The sequence below is a fragment of the Pagrus pagrus genome (genome assembly GCF_965226575.1).
Source record: "Pagrus pagrus genome assembly, chromosome: 5".
NCBI lineage: Eukaryota > Metazoa > Chordata > Actinopteri > Spariformes > Sparidae > Pagrus > Pagrus pagrus.
The window spans coordinates 35,458,557-35,475,749 of NC_140189.1; the positions used below are offsets into that span (position 1 = coordinate 35,458,557).

A 17,193-nucleotide genomic window follows, 5' to 3' on the forward strand; every position below is an offset into this window, starting at 1 on the left:
CTCGACCCTCTGCGGTGCATAACTTGACTCAGCGTTAGCATGGTGTCGGGACAAGAGGATGTAGTGTTGGTGACTGATTAACAGAACAATATCAGTAAACTTAACGTTTGGGAGACTGTCGGAGGATCACAGGCTTCATGTCAGTGAGCTATTTGAATATACTGTTTAAATGTCCCTGAGCTTTATGCGGCTGCTTACCAAGCGCTCGGCCTAAAAACATATGTCTTTATAAATGAAGCATTGTGATAATACAGAGAAACGTTCTCCAGACTTAAGGGAACGTGCTTGTTTGGTACTCAGCAAAAATCACATCACCGTTTTTATTTCTTTTTGTTCTTTCTTAGTGAGAGTGAAATGAAATCAGCTCTCCCACTGAAATCAGGACTCGTCGTGATATCTGTCAAAATAAATGCAATATGATATCCCAATTATTAACATAAGCTTTTAGTATGTAAAATGTCCCAGGGCCCAAACTGATGTCATTAAATGTCTTTTAAAAACCAACAGTCCAAACCTTCGTCTGCCACATGTATGTGTGACTGAACCTCTAGATGATCCATGATACTCCAGAAATTCCCAAACCAGCAGGGACACTGTTAAAGTGGACTTGATGGTGTAACTTGTGTAACTGAACTCGGCAGACGGGAATGTGGAAGAGAGAAAGTGCAAGTGACTGTGTGTGTTTTCAGTCTCCTCTCAGCACCTCCGGCTCATCATGAGTGGCAGACTAAAGTTCAAGTGTCGCGCTGGAGGACGATTCAACAGGACGCCAGTCTCTGTGATCACTGGACCACAGGGTTGTAACAACTCACTGCACTTATGAAAGAAAAACCTGTCTGACTTCTGGGCGCATCATATTATTATTATTACTATTATTATTATTATTAGTTTAACTCTCTGTAAACTGTCAGGCCTCCTCTGAAACAAACAGATGCTTCTGAAGGAAGAGCACAACATGTTTCTGCCTTTAAACTGACTGATAAATAATACATTTAATAAAAGAAAAAAGCATGAAGAACATGTGTGTGAACATTATAACTCTGACCCTTACATTCCTACTCTTGTTTTTTTTTTTTACTGTTGCACCCATTTAAGTCACTCTGGACCACAATATCATCTCAGTGGCTCAATAAAAGAAGTCACATTAAAAGAAGTGCCTCAGACAAGAGAAATAAATCGTAACTTTCCTCAAGAATACAAAAAGATAAAAACAAAGCTAAAAGCCTAAGAGACAGCTTGTGGATCATTTCGTAATTAATCATTCAAGCAAGACAAAATCAAAATTGAAATGAAGTCAGAACTTACTCGCAGAGCAGAATCCCGTTCTCCAAACCTCCTCTGAAATCCCTGTCACCAAAGCATCTTCCTGTCACAGCCTACAGAGGGAACAGAAGGAGTGAGTTAGCAGAATATAACATGAGATGGCTTCAGAGCAAAACAGAACATCAAATAGTCCAGTCAGTCTCTGAATCTGAAGTCTGGCCACACAAACTCCACTTTCACACCAAGAAACAAGCTTAACAACCTTTATCAACACTCCTTTCACGTCTTTCCACTGCAGTAAATCCTGGGAATGGTATGGAGAGGTGCACAAAGAGCTGCCGGCCGTATATCAGGTCCCTCTCTGGTTAACAGCACTAAACACTAACAAGCTTGACATAAGCCACAATCATCCCGACCAAATGGCTCTGGCAGGCTAATGTGTTGTGACAGGGGATTTATCGGGTAATAGCTGGTCAGACCCTCTGAGGAGGAGAAGCTGCCTGTTTGCATGCATCAGCAGGCATGCAGCCTTTTCTTCAACAAATATTGCAACAAATAGAAACGCTTCTTACTTCTTCCAAGATATTAACTCATAGATAGTTAACTAATAGATAGTTAACTAATAGAAATAAGAAAAGATCACAAAACTCTGGGACAGCAAACCTGGAAATGTTCCAAAAGTTTAGGAAGTAAACTGAATCCAAATTGTTGTTTTCTATTCTCATCAGCTTAAGTTTTGACTTTTCACCTGCATTAATGCCAGTGAATGGGATATCTCATAAATACAAGTCCCACAAGAGTCCCAAAGACAAACATCTGAAGTGCAAACATGAACACCAACAGTGAAATAATTGCCTGTCACCCCAGAATAACTGCCGCTGCAGGACTCTTCGGACCATGGCTACTTAAAATCCATTTACTCTCACAAACACTGGCAGGGGTTGGCCATAAAGAAAAGGGGGAGCCCTTTGGACTGCTGGTTTGGAAGCCAAAACAATTACAAGATTAAATTTCCTGAGAGTTTCTTTTACATTTATTTGCACAGCTGTGGAAAAAAGTGTGGAGATGTAGCGTGTCTGGCCCGGCTGCGTGTTTCTGTCAGCTTCTTGGCTCGTGGTGGAGCCTGGACCGGTTACAAAAGAAACGGACTGCTGTATGTTAGCGAGTCGGCCGACAGTAGGCCTCATTCCTGCTGCTGGGGGGCACAGCGAGACGTCGTGTTTGGTCTTCTGGAGCGAGGCAGACAGACGCAGATAAAGACACAAACGGAGAAAAGAAAGTAGCACAGATTTCACTTGTACACTGATAGTTATCCTTTCACTGCCACTATTCCCTACCCTGACAGCACTAGTGAACAGGGCACTGTGTGCCTGGTGTTGACAGCACAAGAGTGATCAGTGAGGCCTGAGTGTGAGGCCTCCAAGTCTGCCTCACTGTACAAACATATGGCACACAACACCCATATTCTGATTACAGTTTATGGAAATGCTCTGGAGGAAGAAATCATAGTATGTTGAATTAAACATCAGTGGACAGAGCTAGCTAAGTGGCAAAGACGAGACATTCATAACCTCGGAAACTTCGCAGGTTAATATTCTCATCAACTCTATGCAAGAAAGGGAATTATATTACTTTAAACATCTCTAAGCCAGTAGAGCTGGTGTAACCTTCAGGAGACGAACAGACTAGTGAACACAGACAGTTTAATGTCGTCTGACTGCATTTTCTCAGTTAACAGAGAGAACCAGCCTTTTCCACTGGGCTTCAGGCTCCGCCCACAGAAGTTTAACTTAAAGTAATAACTAACTAACTGCCACATGAGGTAACACAACAGGGACTGAGCCTATGGCACACTGATGGAAGCACTTGGATTTGCAGTATTACAAAGTCTTGGGAAACATTTCTGGGAATTGGAGTTGCGCAAATCGAGTGATGTGTTTTCCATCACCGTGCAGTGATTGGTCCACCAGCGTCAGACAGGCGACACTCTTTGAATTCTCTTGGAAGTGAGGTCCAAAGACACACCTGCAATTACCACTTGTAGTCATAGGCGCCACCCAGGGGAACAAAACGGAGATTTTGTTACTTTAATGGGTGAGATGAAATTGTTTGTGTGCAACTGTAGAACTTGCTATTTTTGTCTTTTCTTCATACAAACCATACATTTCAAGACAATACGTCTGTAGTCTTGTGCCTGAGAAAATAACTGACTGTACATGTGTTGAAGTCTCGGGTGCAGTCCATTAGAGAATAGCATCGCTGGTTTTGTTCACAAGAGAGCAACACTACATGGTCTGATCCCAGTCAGGATTCAGTGGCCTAGATCTGTTTTTATCTGCAGCTTGAAAAAACTCTGCAGCGAGTGGATGACCTTGATTCAGGATCTCCTCAATAAATGTGTCACATGAGTGTTAGTAACCTGCTTACTAAAGATGTGGCGTTCAGAGACCCTCACCGTACAGTAAAGACGGTCAGGTCTTGTTTTCTTGCTTACCTGCTGGTTGTCAGGGGTGGAACCTGCACTGACCTATAGAACTGCCTCTCTGATAACTGGGTCAGCTCTTCACTGACCTTGTCAATGACTTCAAGTGCACGGGAAGATTATAGTGTCACACCACAGTCACAAGCAGAGATTACAGCCCCAGGCAGGAGTCAAAAATGACTCCTGCTATTATTAATAAAAACTTCTTGAAAATATGCAGATAAATGAGGCTGATCATGTTCCTACAGGTGTTCTTGTACAATGTTTTAATTGGAAACAGAGGTACTCATAATTTCACAGGAGTAAGGAGACGAGATGCATTAAAATCTGTACACGGATTTGAGACATTTTTTCCATATTCAATAAATCCCAAAATAAGAAATGAATGGGTCTCTGGAGGGCCCAAACCTCCAAGTGGAAACCCCTGTCTTAAAGGTTAGGTCAATTAACATTCTGCCCTCTGGGGTTCATGCACATTAACATAAATGACATATCCTCTGTTGGCTGTGGTCTGAACAGTAGAAAATGGCAGGGATTCAGTTTTTCTCATTATCTCAGTGCTCAGTTTGACTGCAGAGTGGCTGAGGGCCTTGATTCATGTACATCTGTTGCTCCCATAAGTGTCATCCTGAGCTGAAGCGCACATGAAACTCATGACTCACCAGAGGGAACACTTGGGTTGAGACAACACACATTTGGGCAACATATAACACAGAAACGATGCGTTTTTCTATGAAGCACTCACACGCGTCCTGGCTATCCAGCTGACCAGACCCTCCAGCACTCACTGTTATCACCAGGAGGCTGACTGGCCTCGTGTCTTGGTAGAGAACATTACCTTCCTGACTAATAAACCACCGCGTGAGTTACAACAGGACGTTTCAGCTACAGTAATATGACCATAAAAGTGGTATATTCCTTTCACACGCAAGGGAGTGTTGTTATCATAGGTCAAGGGACTGGTGCACAGAAAAACATAAAATGTCATTTAAAGTGGCCATTAAACAACAAATCAGAAACTCTATCGGCATCAAATCTACTGAAGGAAGTAGTAAAACACCCCAGAAGACCACCCAGACTCAAGTATTAATCATTTCTGATCTCAAAAATATCTAGGTGATGCTTTTTAAAAGGAGTCCAACTGAAATCACATCTAGACAAACATGTCAACATGTTGTTGAAATGTATGTGAAATAGCTTTTGCTACTAAAAGGAAAAACAGTGTTTTGGAAAGTCCCAGCCAGAGGGTGGATGTGTTGCTGGACTGACGGCAGCTGGCAGACTGCTGCAGGGCTGGAGAGACAAAGGAAACTAACTTGTGCTGGAGCCCACGGGGCAGACCGTCACTACGTTTACATGATGCTAGAAAAAGTCGAACTTTAACGTGACTGTTAAAGTCCATGTTAACATGTCGAAATCTAATTTCTCAAGTCGGACAAACACATCCAGATAATGCAGCTGGAAGTCGATTTACTTTCACGTGTAGCCTTAGTACCACAGTCGCCACGCCGGGCAGTGACTCAAAAAACAAAAGGAGAAGGTGATGATGAAGGTGTCAACATGGCGAGTGTCAGAGCCCGTTTCCGCCTCTTAACTTGTTTGGTATGTGACGTAATAGGTCAACCAGATGAAGGTCCAGGAGCAACTAGCTGAAATGGTGCATATCGCCACCTGCCGTGGTGCAGTCGGACACGTGACCGTGGCTCGACTTTAGTGTGCACGGAAACATACCGAGTGTGTTCTTCGTGGTACTGAAGAGTGGAGACTAAACCAGCAGCTGACCGGACCGACAGGTATGTTAACATGCTGTTTACTAAGCTGCAGCTGAGCAGCTAATACAAGACGTGTTCATGTTTGGAAGTTAGATAAGGAGACTTTAGCGGGAAAGCTAAGCTATGATATAATGCTGACGATGTCATGATTTAAGATTTGATTCGCTGTATTTAAATAAGGTCTCCACGACGCACACAGATACAGTATAAAATAAATGTCTACAACACCGAGGATATATTTTAATTATATGCATCATTCCCATCTAGTTTTGTTACACAAGTCAGTTTGAAGTGTGACAAAGTTTTTCCGTCTTGTTGAGTCAATATGAATAAATTAAATAACTTGCCTGATTAACTAAATTAATGCAGACTTATACATGAACCATGTGTTTATTGTTTAATATAAAAATACATTTGTTTTGTGCATAAAAGTAATTCATTTCAAATAGGTGATTCTGTCTAACGTAATAAATCACACATTCAACATGATACAAAAACTTTGCATTAAATGTGACTCTTTACATTGAACTCATGAAATAAAAATATCAAGTTTAAATGTAATCAAAATACTTGAAGTCGATGCATATCTTACACAATCATGAAACCACAATAGATTAAAGTTCTTCCCGTATCTGATTATATTCTCACAGCACAAAAGATTTAGAGCTCAGATTTGTTTGGTGTGGCAGACAAAAAAACGCAAAGTAATTTCAGTTGCATCCTAAAAATGCTGGAAACTTCTGGATGTGAACAGTGTTTGTGAACCGCTGCAGGGTCATGTGAGGGGACTCAATTAAAAAGAGGAATGTGTCGCCTCGGTTGTTTTCACTGGAATGTTGCCTGCATTGTTTCACAGACAATCAAACAGATGCTTGTTGGCTTTTTTACTCCTCCTTTTCACTTCCTTCCCATTCGTAACCCTCCATGTCCAAACCGAAGTCACGCTCATGGATTCACGTCTAAAACGGTCATCACGATCACTCCGGTCACCACAGAGAAGGGACAGCTCTGCTGTTTCAGGAATGCATGAATGAACTTCCCACAAGCAAACTTGGCTGCTGCCAGGCCCGGTTCCTCTGAGGGAGCAGCAGTGTGTGAATCTATGTTTTGCTTTGATGAATTATAAAAAAGAAAACCCAATGAACGCTTTCATGTTCTGAAAGATAAAACACTGAAACTCCCCTTCAGTCAAACCATGTCTGGCAGTGGACCACAGCTCCAAGACAATTTACTGAAATAATGTCGCCAAGAAAAACACAATTTTTAGAACAGGATACAGATGGTACTGTATATTCAGGCAGCACAATAGCCAAGTCAAGAACTTTGTAACAGTACTTTTATATCTCTCTATCTGAACTGGCTTACTGCAATCCCTCCACCTTGAGGGCTGTCCAATGGAAACAGATCTGCTGCAGTGCCACAGATATCTCTGCCTACCTGTCCCAGATTAACAACCAATAATTCAAGGTTTGAGACCGGCTGGTTTCCGGGACTTGGGGAAGTAAAACACTACTTAGTTCAAGGCCCCGAGGCGAAGTGCGATCAGCCTGTTGGAGAGCTGTTAGCTCGGGGCTGCTGAGCATAAACAGAGACATGTGCTCCCAACACACGCCTGCTTCATGGTCACACGCCTGCTTTGTAGTCACAAGCATTCTACTTCACAGGATGTGTCTTAAGTGTGTTGCATAATCCTGACTGAAGCCAACACCATGAGTCCAAGTTCAAGGAACACATGTAAACACGTCTTCAGGCCTTCAGCCAATAATCTCATTAATTCAATTTGGCAAGAGAGCTTAATCTGTAAATGCTTCTGGCTCTGATTAACAGAACAACACAACCATGTGGCCACTCGCGAACACTTCATGACCTGAGCAGAGGTGAACAGAAGCAAACAATACGGCTGATGCATGATTAATATAGTCTAGTGTCTTCAAGCAGGAGACTTAACAATAAAACCACTCAGAAGTTTCAGTATTACCGAAACTAAATCATCTGTTTCATGACAAAGCAAAACACTGCTCTGGCACAGAGACACTGTGTCCACCACCAAGATCTGTGGCTCCAGGAGATACAGAGTTAATGGAAGAAAAATGTTAAAATGACAAGAAATAGCTGTGAAATTGGTAACATGTGACTCTTTATATGAGGGGGGCCTCTAGCTGGGGGTCCCCTTAACTTATGGAGCTTCAACAAGTTCAGCCAAAGGTCAGGAGTGGTATCTGCCTGCAGTCAATCATCCTGACCTTCTCACAGGCTGCCACCACCGCAGGGATCCCCTCTGTGACCACAGCCTGTCTGCTCTGTGCTCTGTGCTCTGTGTTGGTGGATGGAGTGATACGACTTATAGTCAGTATGTTTCATAGCAGTACATCATGAACACAAGTAAAGTGAAAAGCAAAAACAAAGTCCTTTCTCCACAAACATACATTTTATTGTTAGCATTCAGGCAGCTGGCGTCAGCACAGGGACAACATGGACATTTCATTTGAGTCCAACGTGACATTAAAGATGAAACGACTCTCAGAAAATCAACAGAAAATTCATTGGCGACCATTTGATTGATTAATTGTTGAAGTTGTTTTTCCAAACAGTCTTTGGTCCTTTTGTCTTTATGATGTATTTATACTTTATATCTGTGTATACTGACAAACTTTGGGTTTTGGACTGTTGGTTGTGAGAACGATCCATCTGGAGGCGTCGCCTTGTTCTCTGGGAAACTGTGGCTGTGGTTTTTCATTATTTTATCCGTTTTACTCACCAAGTGATTAATCACCGATGAAATTAATCATCAATTGTAGCCCGACAAAAGATAGATTTTCCATCTCTCTGAAAACAATTTACAAAAAGGGTGTTTACATACTGTGGGTCAACAGAAAATCAAGAGCAAAAGTAACATGCAATATTACACAGCATGTTACATTAAAGCTGCCAGAAGGACCTAGTTTTGGTTGATTCTGGTGATAATGTATATATATATATATATATATATATATATATATATATGTGGCTATTTAAGATTAACAACTTTAAAATGACGATGGTGAAACAAAGTAAACTCTGTTTTAGTACCGCACCACCAGACTACAGAGCATTTATGACTTACACAACACAGATGAGTCACAGTCATCATATGTAACTATAATAATTCTGCAGAAATAGCTGATCGTCTTACTGATGGTCTTTTTCTTGTGTAGGTCATGTAGAGGGCTCAGTATTTAACAGAGTTTCATTACCAGTTAAAAAAGTACAGTCCTCTAGTACATTTAATGTGTTACACTTTATGATACACAAGTGAGATACATGCTGTGACAAACTCTCCCACTCAGACAGAACCTGGAGGTGCCTGAAGCATCTGGAGCCAGTGTGGTTCTGGAAAACAGAACAGCTTGTGTATCTTTTTCCTTGTCTCCTAATTTTAGCATGCATCATGAGGTTTCCCTGAGTTAGCAGGGGGTTTATGAGATTTGGGCTAAAATTGGATCATGCTTCTAAAGCCTGCACGGAGAATCACTAAATCACTGCCATCAGATGCAGATTGTACCGTTCACCGTGTGTCAGACTGACCTGGAGACAATGACGCCAGCAGAACCAGACGTGTGAGTACTGTAGTGGAACCACAGGGATGATCAGACGAGCACATTCACACAGTCCAGAACCAGGCGGAGTCTGACTGCTGATGTTTTATTATCTGACACAAACACAAAGATTCATGGACCCTCACTTGGCCACACGTACGTAAAGCATTCACTCAGTCACCCACACGGCTACAAACACATCAGTCAGACATCTGATGTCAGCATGTGTTTACAGGAGGCCGACTACAAACACACAGTTTCTCTTTCTGGCGGGAGTTGAGACAGACCGTCTGAGGAAGCAGCTCAAGTTTTGAATCAACTGAGCCGAACTGGATCCGGAGCGGAGTCGCTGCTCAGGCCAGAGACAATGAACAACAGAGTATTATGAAACTGGGATCATCACAGGTAATGACAGATAATGAAGCATAATTGTCACGGTATTATACAGTGGAATCAGCACTGGACCGCGACAGTCCAATCCCAGAGTCTGACCACGAGGGGAGTATTTACGGGCTGATTTGATTACAGCAGACTATTTAGGCTCAGTCTGTTGTGATAGATGAACATGTTTCACGACTAAAACCTGGAATGTCTTACATCTTGAAAGACCACCTCGAAGAATGAGAATAATGAGCTCTGTCAGACTAAGGGACCAAACATTAATACAAAAAGCATCCAGCTGCACAAATATCCCTTCATTTTCCACCAGAACGACGACATGAGACGAATGATGAGTGGGACTGAATGTTACGCAACACCGTTGTAACGTCATTAACACGAGTTTACCATTCACATGTGCCAACCGCACGCTGTACGTAGCAGCAGTGAATTATGTTGATTTGCAGCCATGGAGAGCACAATGAAGGGGAAAGGAAGACATCAATAAATGTGCTGTTGAGAGCGGAGAGAGCCGGATCAGTCAAACAGACGTGCATGTTTGTGGAAACAACATTTTAAGTGATTATCAGATTGTTTGTCAGAGTTTACAATGTGAACACATTAACAGCAGCTTACACTTCCACAGTCTGTGACAACACACTGTGAAGAACGTGAGGCTCAAAGTCACACTCGCTGCTTTTCATGTATTTATAACACAAACAAACACTTTCTATTGCTGCTTCTCATTTCAGTCAGAAAAGCACAAATGTTCCCAGGCACACGCTGGATCCTGTGAGAGTCATCTGGCGTGGGAAACCTTACACAACCACTGATTACTCATACATTTCTCCTACTCAGCAGGACACACTGACTTCATCTGATCAGAAGCTACATTATATTGGTATGTTAGACTGTAGCTGTCAGCTGACGCTCATGGAGCAGCTGATACTCTACTCAATCATTGTAACATGCCTGCAGTTCAGTGTTTACGTAGGGTCACTTCATTATGACAGATTGACAGGTGTGGGGATTAAACCCATGATCCTCACTTGGGCTGCAATCAATCAATCAAAACATTATCAAAATTGAAATATCACCAAGTGCATTTTGAATGAAGTACTGCACTGTTGTTCTCCAGATGTAAGAAAACATGCATGTTTGGTAAAGATATCATGCAGCCCTGCAAACCAACCACTAACCCATCCTGGAGACTTCTTCACAAAATGAATGCCACCAGCCTCCACATTTCACTTTGTATTTTTATATTAATATTGAAGTCGTAGATTTCAATTAAAGCTCACTGTTGATCAAGTTTGCCTGTAAGGTAACATAAAGACTTTTCATTATTTAGTCTATCCCAAGAACACAATTTTCTCTGTCGTTTAAATACAACCTCACTCTGTACAGAACCCACCAGCAACACTCACTGTAATGACAGGAACATTTAAAAATCGAGGTTGGTCACATAATAAATCAGAAAGAGTAAAATAACAGCACCCGAGGGACGACTGATGTGTCAGCTGCACCAGCCTGCACCAGCACATTTCTCTGTGCAGAGTCTGGCCCGCTGTCTGTCAGAGCGTCTGCTGATTTTATTCACTCTGTAAATCTGGAGACCACCTGGAAGTTTGGTCCATATGTGAATGCACTCTAACTTCCAAAAGACATGAAAACATGTCACTGTTTTAGCACAAATAAGAGAGAGCAAATAAGGAGGTAGAGAATGGGGTAGGGTTTTATATATATATATATATATATATATATATATATATATATACATATATATATATATATATATATATATATATGTATATATACACATATATATATATAAAACTCTCTTATTTATACACATATATATATATATATATACACACACACACACACACACACACACACACACACACACACACATATATATACATATATATATAGGTTTGTGCAAACTAAAAGTGAAAACAAAAGTAAACATAGGCAGAGAAATACAGCAGACAAGCTTTAAGAGGAAACGAACACTAGGCTGAGTCTGTGGTTACACCTTCTACAGTGTCGTTAGTATTTCAGATGTCGCTGTGATTTTAAAGGCTTCCCCCCATGACACTATTGATTATTTTCTGGTAACATCCACTGGGGATTTTTCTTTTCCTTGGGCACTTTTAAAAACTAAGTAGAACCGTGCTGCGTTGTTTCCATTACATGTTTAAAAGCCTGAGAGTGACGGTCTCTGGAGTTGGGCGACAGTGCATCTCGCTGAAGCTTGAAGCAGGTTTGCCTCAGACCGCCTTCGTCATCATTCAGGGATGAGTGTTAGCTTCCTCTTCTACATCCTTTCCATCATCCCTTCACTGTTTTTCACAAAATAAGCTGTAGATGCCAAACAAAATCATAACAACAGTCTGAAAATGCATTTTAAGTATCTGACTACCAACAGCACTAAAGATATCATCGACTCATAACGAATGCATCATCAGTAACCCTGTTGTCACGGAGATGCAGATCCCTGCCATGCTGGGCCAACATGTCGAGTCAAACAGAGTCAAGCCAAGTCGGCTCATGCGTATGGAGAAGGGCTCCAGCACCGCACCTGGATCTCTTTCAGCTGTTCTGTCTGGTGCTGCTTTGAAACCTATGAACCTACGACAGATGTAGTTTGTCATCATGCAGCCAATGTGAAACATTTCTGTCTGTAACTACGATTACATTACCTCACCGTTAAAGTCTTGTGCTGTCTACATTACGTTTAGTCATTTATGGAAAACAGTGTTCTGCAATTAATAATCTTCCTTAAAAATGTAATCACATTTAAATGTAGCTGCTACCTGAAGTGTGTATAACCTCAACCTCACCAAGTCAATGAACTTGAGGACTTAGTTTCAAACCACCACTGAAACACAACCCATCACAGGATACAACCATGGTTCTCTCTGACATGTTCAAACTCCATAAAGCCAACCTTTTTTCTGCACTTACAGTCTATTAGAAGGAAGATTAAAATTGTACTTTTCACTGAACACAAAGTGACCCTCTCACTCAGTCCAAGCACCACATGAGGCCTGGCAGCCTTAAAGATGAGAGCTGCCTTAATGTTGCATCCTTCAGGGTCCGTGTACTGAACGTAGCGCTGCTGGTCCTCACCGCTGATTCAATCCATGTTCTGTTCTAGAGTGAGTGATACGGACGCCGTCATAACACCAATCAAGATAACACTTTATATTCAGTTTAATACCAACCACTTATTCTTATCAACCCCTGCAGACAAGCCTGGAAGCAAAACAGGCCGTCACCTGCTCATGATTATGAGAACATGTGCACACCATGCACAACGTTACACACATGCACATGCACATGCACATGCACATGCACATGCAGAAGCTGTCATATTCAACGAAGCCCTCTGAGACAGTAATTCCCAAAGACATGAGAGGAACTTGGAGCGCGAGAAGTTTTCTTGGCTCAGCTTTTGCGTCTCACTTCAGCAGAGCAATGAATCAAGCACTTCTCAGAAGAGACGAGAGCAACGTGATATTGATTCTATCAATGTTTCCTGAGACACAAGTTCAGAGGTCAGATTACTACACTGCTTCCTTTCATCCTTTGTCTCGTTTTGTCTTCCTCACTAAGGGGATGTACCCTAACGAACAAGCTGCTGCTAATTTGCTAGTGACGCATGTCATCCAAGTATGTTGTGAATGGCCTTTAAAAGCTCCTCATCAAGGTGCATTCCTACCCCATCCAGCATCAATCAGACTTTAAACACATCCTGTCAGTAGATGTCAAGAGTTAAACACATGATGTCATTTGGGAATAATGCAAACGAACAAATGTTGCCGTCACAGTCCCTGGAAATGTACAAATTCAAGATCGACCTTTTGCTGTATTACCGGCCAACTACTTCCCTGAAGAAGGTATAGTGAGTGACATTTTGACAATTTACTACCACCTCATGAGTGAAATTGAGAACAGCATGAAGAATATTGGCAGCCTCTGCAGACATCCACTTTTAATTTGGGCACCAGAGCTGAGCAGGTAAAATGCATTTCTTTTGGTGCAAAGGGAATTTAAAGTGTCAGTGCTTCTTCTGCACACGATACTATGATGGCCGAGTCGATGGAGATTTGCCAGCCGGGGAAGATTTTTTCCACAAGGTTTTAATTCTCTTTAATATGTGTGATATTTGTGAAGGCCATAGTGACAAATGCTGCAAGTTAATGCCATCGACTGTGAATCAAATTCTGAAACATGAGTGAGCTGAGAATCTGTCTTCAGTTACAAAGTCATGGCAACTAGAAGAGAACCTAACAGCTTTCAACTGGCGACCATGACACAGTGAAGGAAAGCAGAGCCAAGTGACAAGCTCAGTAAAAAAGTAGGATGATGTTGGAACTAGTTCAAAGTTGAATTTCAATACCCATAAATGATGTAATGTGATGTAAAATGGTTATTTTAAGTACCAGGATTCCCTTGGTGCTCGAGAAGGACACAACTTTTGTTCTTTGTTGTGCTTCAGTGTTTCTCAATGGATTTCATAACAGCCTTTGACCCTTGTTAGATTTCTAGGTTTGGCTGCGGATGCAGTTCTTGTTCTCTGCTTCCTTTCACATGAAAGATGAAACGTTCTGTGGCCTGACGCCAGCGCTCACACAAACTCATCGTTTGAGGAAGCTCGAAACTAAACAAGAAGTCAACTTTCAAATGTCTCCAGAATGAAGCATATCGTTTCATGTCATGCTGTATATTTTTGTCTTCACACTCTCCTGGTGAACGTCCTGATTTTATGATACAGTATTTAGTCAATATTAAAGAAAGACTGGTGTGTGGACTTCTTACAAGCGTTGTATGCAGAGTTCATGGAGTGGAAATTTAACCTGAGAGATTTCCATCTCCAGGAGAGCAGAGATTGATCCCTGTGTGGCTCCTAGACAACCAGGAAGTGATCAATACATCATGTTGTTGACAAGGTAAAGAGCAGGTGTGCATCTGTAAAAGATTTATTGATGAATGCTGCCTTTACATTAACGCAGAGGGCATTTTATATCACGCAGGTCAGTTTTTCCACAGATTTAAAAGACACAGAACGCATCATAAACCTATGATTCTAATTCATAAATTAATTGTACTCATTCTCACCCATTAAGTGCCTTTCCATCCCAAAGATGGTTGACATTTTATAAAGAACTATCAGGCAGTTCATTTTAAAGAGACTATTAATTTCAGAAATTTAGATAAATTTAACTTGAAAAGGAAGTTTACTCTCATAATATACCACAAATATTACAAGTATAAAACTTGAGTATAAACTTGATTTCTTGCTTGACTAAATAACATTACATTTACAAGCACTTCATGCTTCTAGCTGTTGTCACATTGTCAAAACATTCATCTCAGTGCAGTGATTAACAGCTCTCACGCAGTTCATCCTCAGGTCCAGCCCATGTGTTCGCAGACAGGTTTCCTCTCTAGCCAATAAGACCATTGTACTGCAGAAATGGTTAATGTTGTATATGCTCTGAACTACACTTAGAAATATCTTGCTGTTTGAGACAAACTACTGGAGGAATATAAACTGTTTAAATTCAGCATAGGAAGTTTTCTTTACAATTACCTCCATCACATTGTGGCAGTGATTTTTACTCAATGAGGCTAAAACAGCTTAGCAAGCGTGCCACGCACTCCCACACTGCAGCCACTCACATGCCACAGTGCCATCCTTACTCAGCACTGTTGTACATTCAGTTGTGAATTAAAAAACAGTTTGAGGCTGCCAGAAGCTAATGAAAATGTTTAAATCTCCAAAAGTTAAAAAACAGAAGTTTGCAGACAAACACCCACACAGTGCTGTCTGCATCAAACCATAAACTTGACATTTAGTCAGAGGAGACTTGTTTTCCTAAGAGCTTTAACAGTCTGGGTTCCGGCGCCCGGCTCTCGTCTTTATGCCTCCCATTCCCCTCAGCTCTTGATAAGCCCCTCTGATTAAACACGCCAAATTTCCTGCGACTAAAATGGCCTAGCCCTGAGCTAAATGTTAGTATTCCAGCCAGTCCGTCCCATTTCCACCCTGATTAGATGATGGAACAATGTTTGGGTTGCGGATTAACCCCACTCCTGGCCCCCATTGGCGCTACTCGCTTCCACCCCCATTCCCTCCCACGTTTTTCTCCCCCATTCTCCTCCAGGCTTGGGGGGGCCTTGAGCCCACATGAGGGGAAAGGAAGGAGTGTTTGGCCTGCGGATGGCTTGGCAGTTGTTGAGGATAAAGGAGAGGGAAGGGGACCTGTGCTAAAAAGGATGAAGGAAACTCTGACTGGGGTCACGTGTAAAAGGTGCAGGGTGAGAAGCAGGTTAATGCTGATTACCTCATCCTGTTTTAGCTGCAAGGTGATGCTGACAGTTGTGACTTGCCTGCCAAGTCATTCATTATTTCATAAATCCGCATGCGAGTGTGTGTATGAACTGGAGAGGGGCAGGAACAGTGGCAGTCACTTTTAGTCATAAGTCAGAACAATAATAGATCCACAGATTTGCATTTGCATTCAGCAGGCAGGATGTTAAGAGTGCAATGACAGTTAAGCTTTTAAAAACTAAATCTATAAAAGTACTTACTGAATACTCACTAATGTGATTCAGCAGTTTCTCTGCTCCAGAGCACGTGTTTTTAAGACAAAGCTTAGAGCTACATTGTGAACATTTCATCCCAGATCAGCACCGGCCTGACGAACGAACACAACATCCACAGTTTGAAGTATGTCACTCCTGAAGCCTTGTTCAGACCAACAGTAAAAAAACAATGAAGCAATCTCATTAGTCTGAAAGCAGCCAGTCTGGCTGCAGAGTGGCCGTACCAACGCAGGGTTGACTGACAAAAAAGCAGAACCCAAAACACAACATGATGTCATTCGGCAAGGCACCGCATCGGCCAATCAAAGACATGTAAGTGCACAATCCTTGTAGAAAACGTTGCAATGTGAAGGCAGTAGTTCTAGTGCTCACCCTGCAGTGGTCACAGTAGATAATGGCGTTATAACTCTCCTGCATTATACGGTCCTGTCTGTAGTATGTGGTACATATATATATACGTAGAGTTTGGGCGATAAGCCTTAAAAAGCATTATATTTTTACTAATTGTACTCATTGTATTTCATGTCTCACCAGGACCTTAAAGAAAACGTCCCTGCGCTGTTTGATATTCACATTTAGAGCATTCAGCAGAAGCTTTGGTCCAAAGTGACTGACAATATAAAGCTGCTTTCAGTCTGAATACCCACTGCAGCTGAATTTAGCATGAAGCTACAACTTTGGAATAAAACATGGCTGTAGCTGCTTTTACACAAAAATCCTATAAAGTCTGACTGACAGTCACATCCTATACACAACATGCTGCAGACTCACATTAACCTTCCTATGGAGGGAAGTTATGGATAGAAACATGTACAAAAGTACTCCATCAAGAGAAAGAGAAACTTATCAATGTCAGATACATTTTTTCAGTTTTCTTGAAGATGCACAGTGACCAGGCTGATATGAATGGGTGTGCTGTGCGCAGTGAGCTGACATCTGTAAACTGATGCTCATACAGTGTCGTGTATATATGGAAACACACTGGTTCTCTTGCTGCCATTTGATGCCACCAATGTGCAAAATGGCCTTTTCTCATGCAACATTTTAAGAGAAACGGGGTTTTATGTCAGTGTAAAGTATTTTATCTTGTTGTCTTGACAAGCCC

General features: G+C 41.7%; 1 protein-coding gene across 3 annotated transcripts in view; it reads right to left on the reverse strand.

Moving 5' to 3' along the window:
* The window catches only part of LOC311257220 (LIM and calponin homology domains-containing protein 1-like), a 102,719-nt gene that overhangs the window by 58,385 nt on the left and 27,141 nt on the right, over positions 1 to 17,193 (reverse strand). For all 3 annotated transcript variants that reach the window (XM_084352739.1, XM_084352738.1, XM_084352737.1), the window contains exon 2: positions 1,306 to 1,376. In XM_084352739.1, the coding sequence (XP_084208865.1) occupies positions 1,306 to 1,376 (71 nt within the window). The remainder of the gene's footprint in view (positions 1 to 1,305; positions 1,377 to 17,193) is intronic.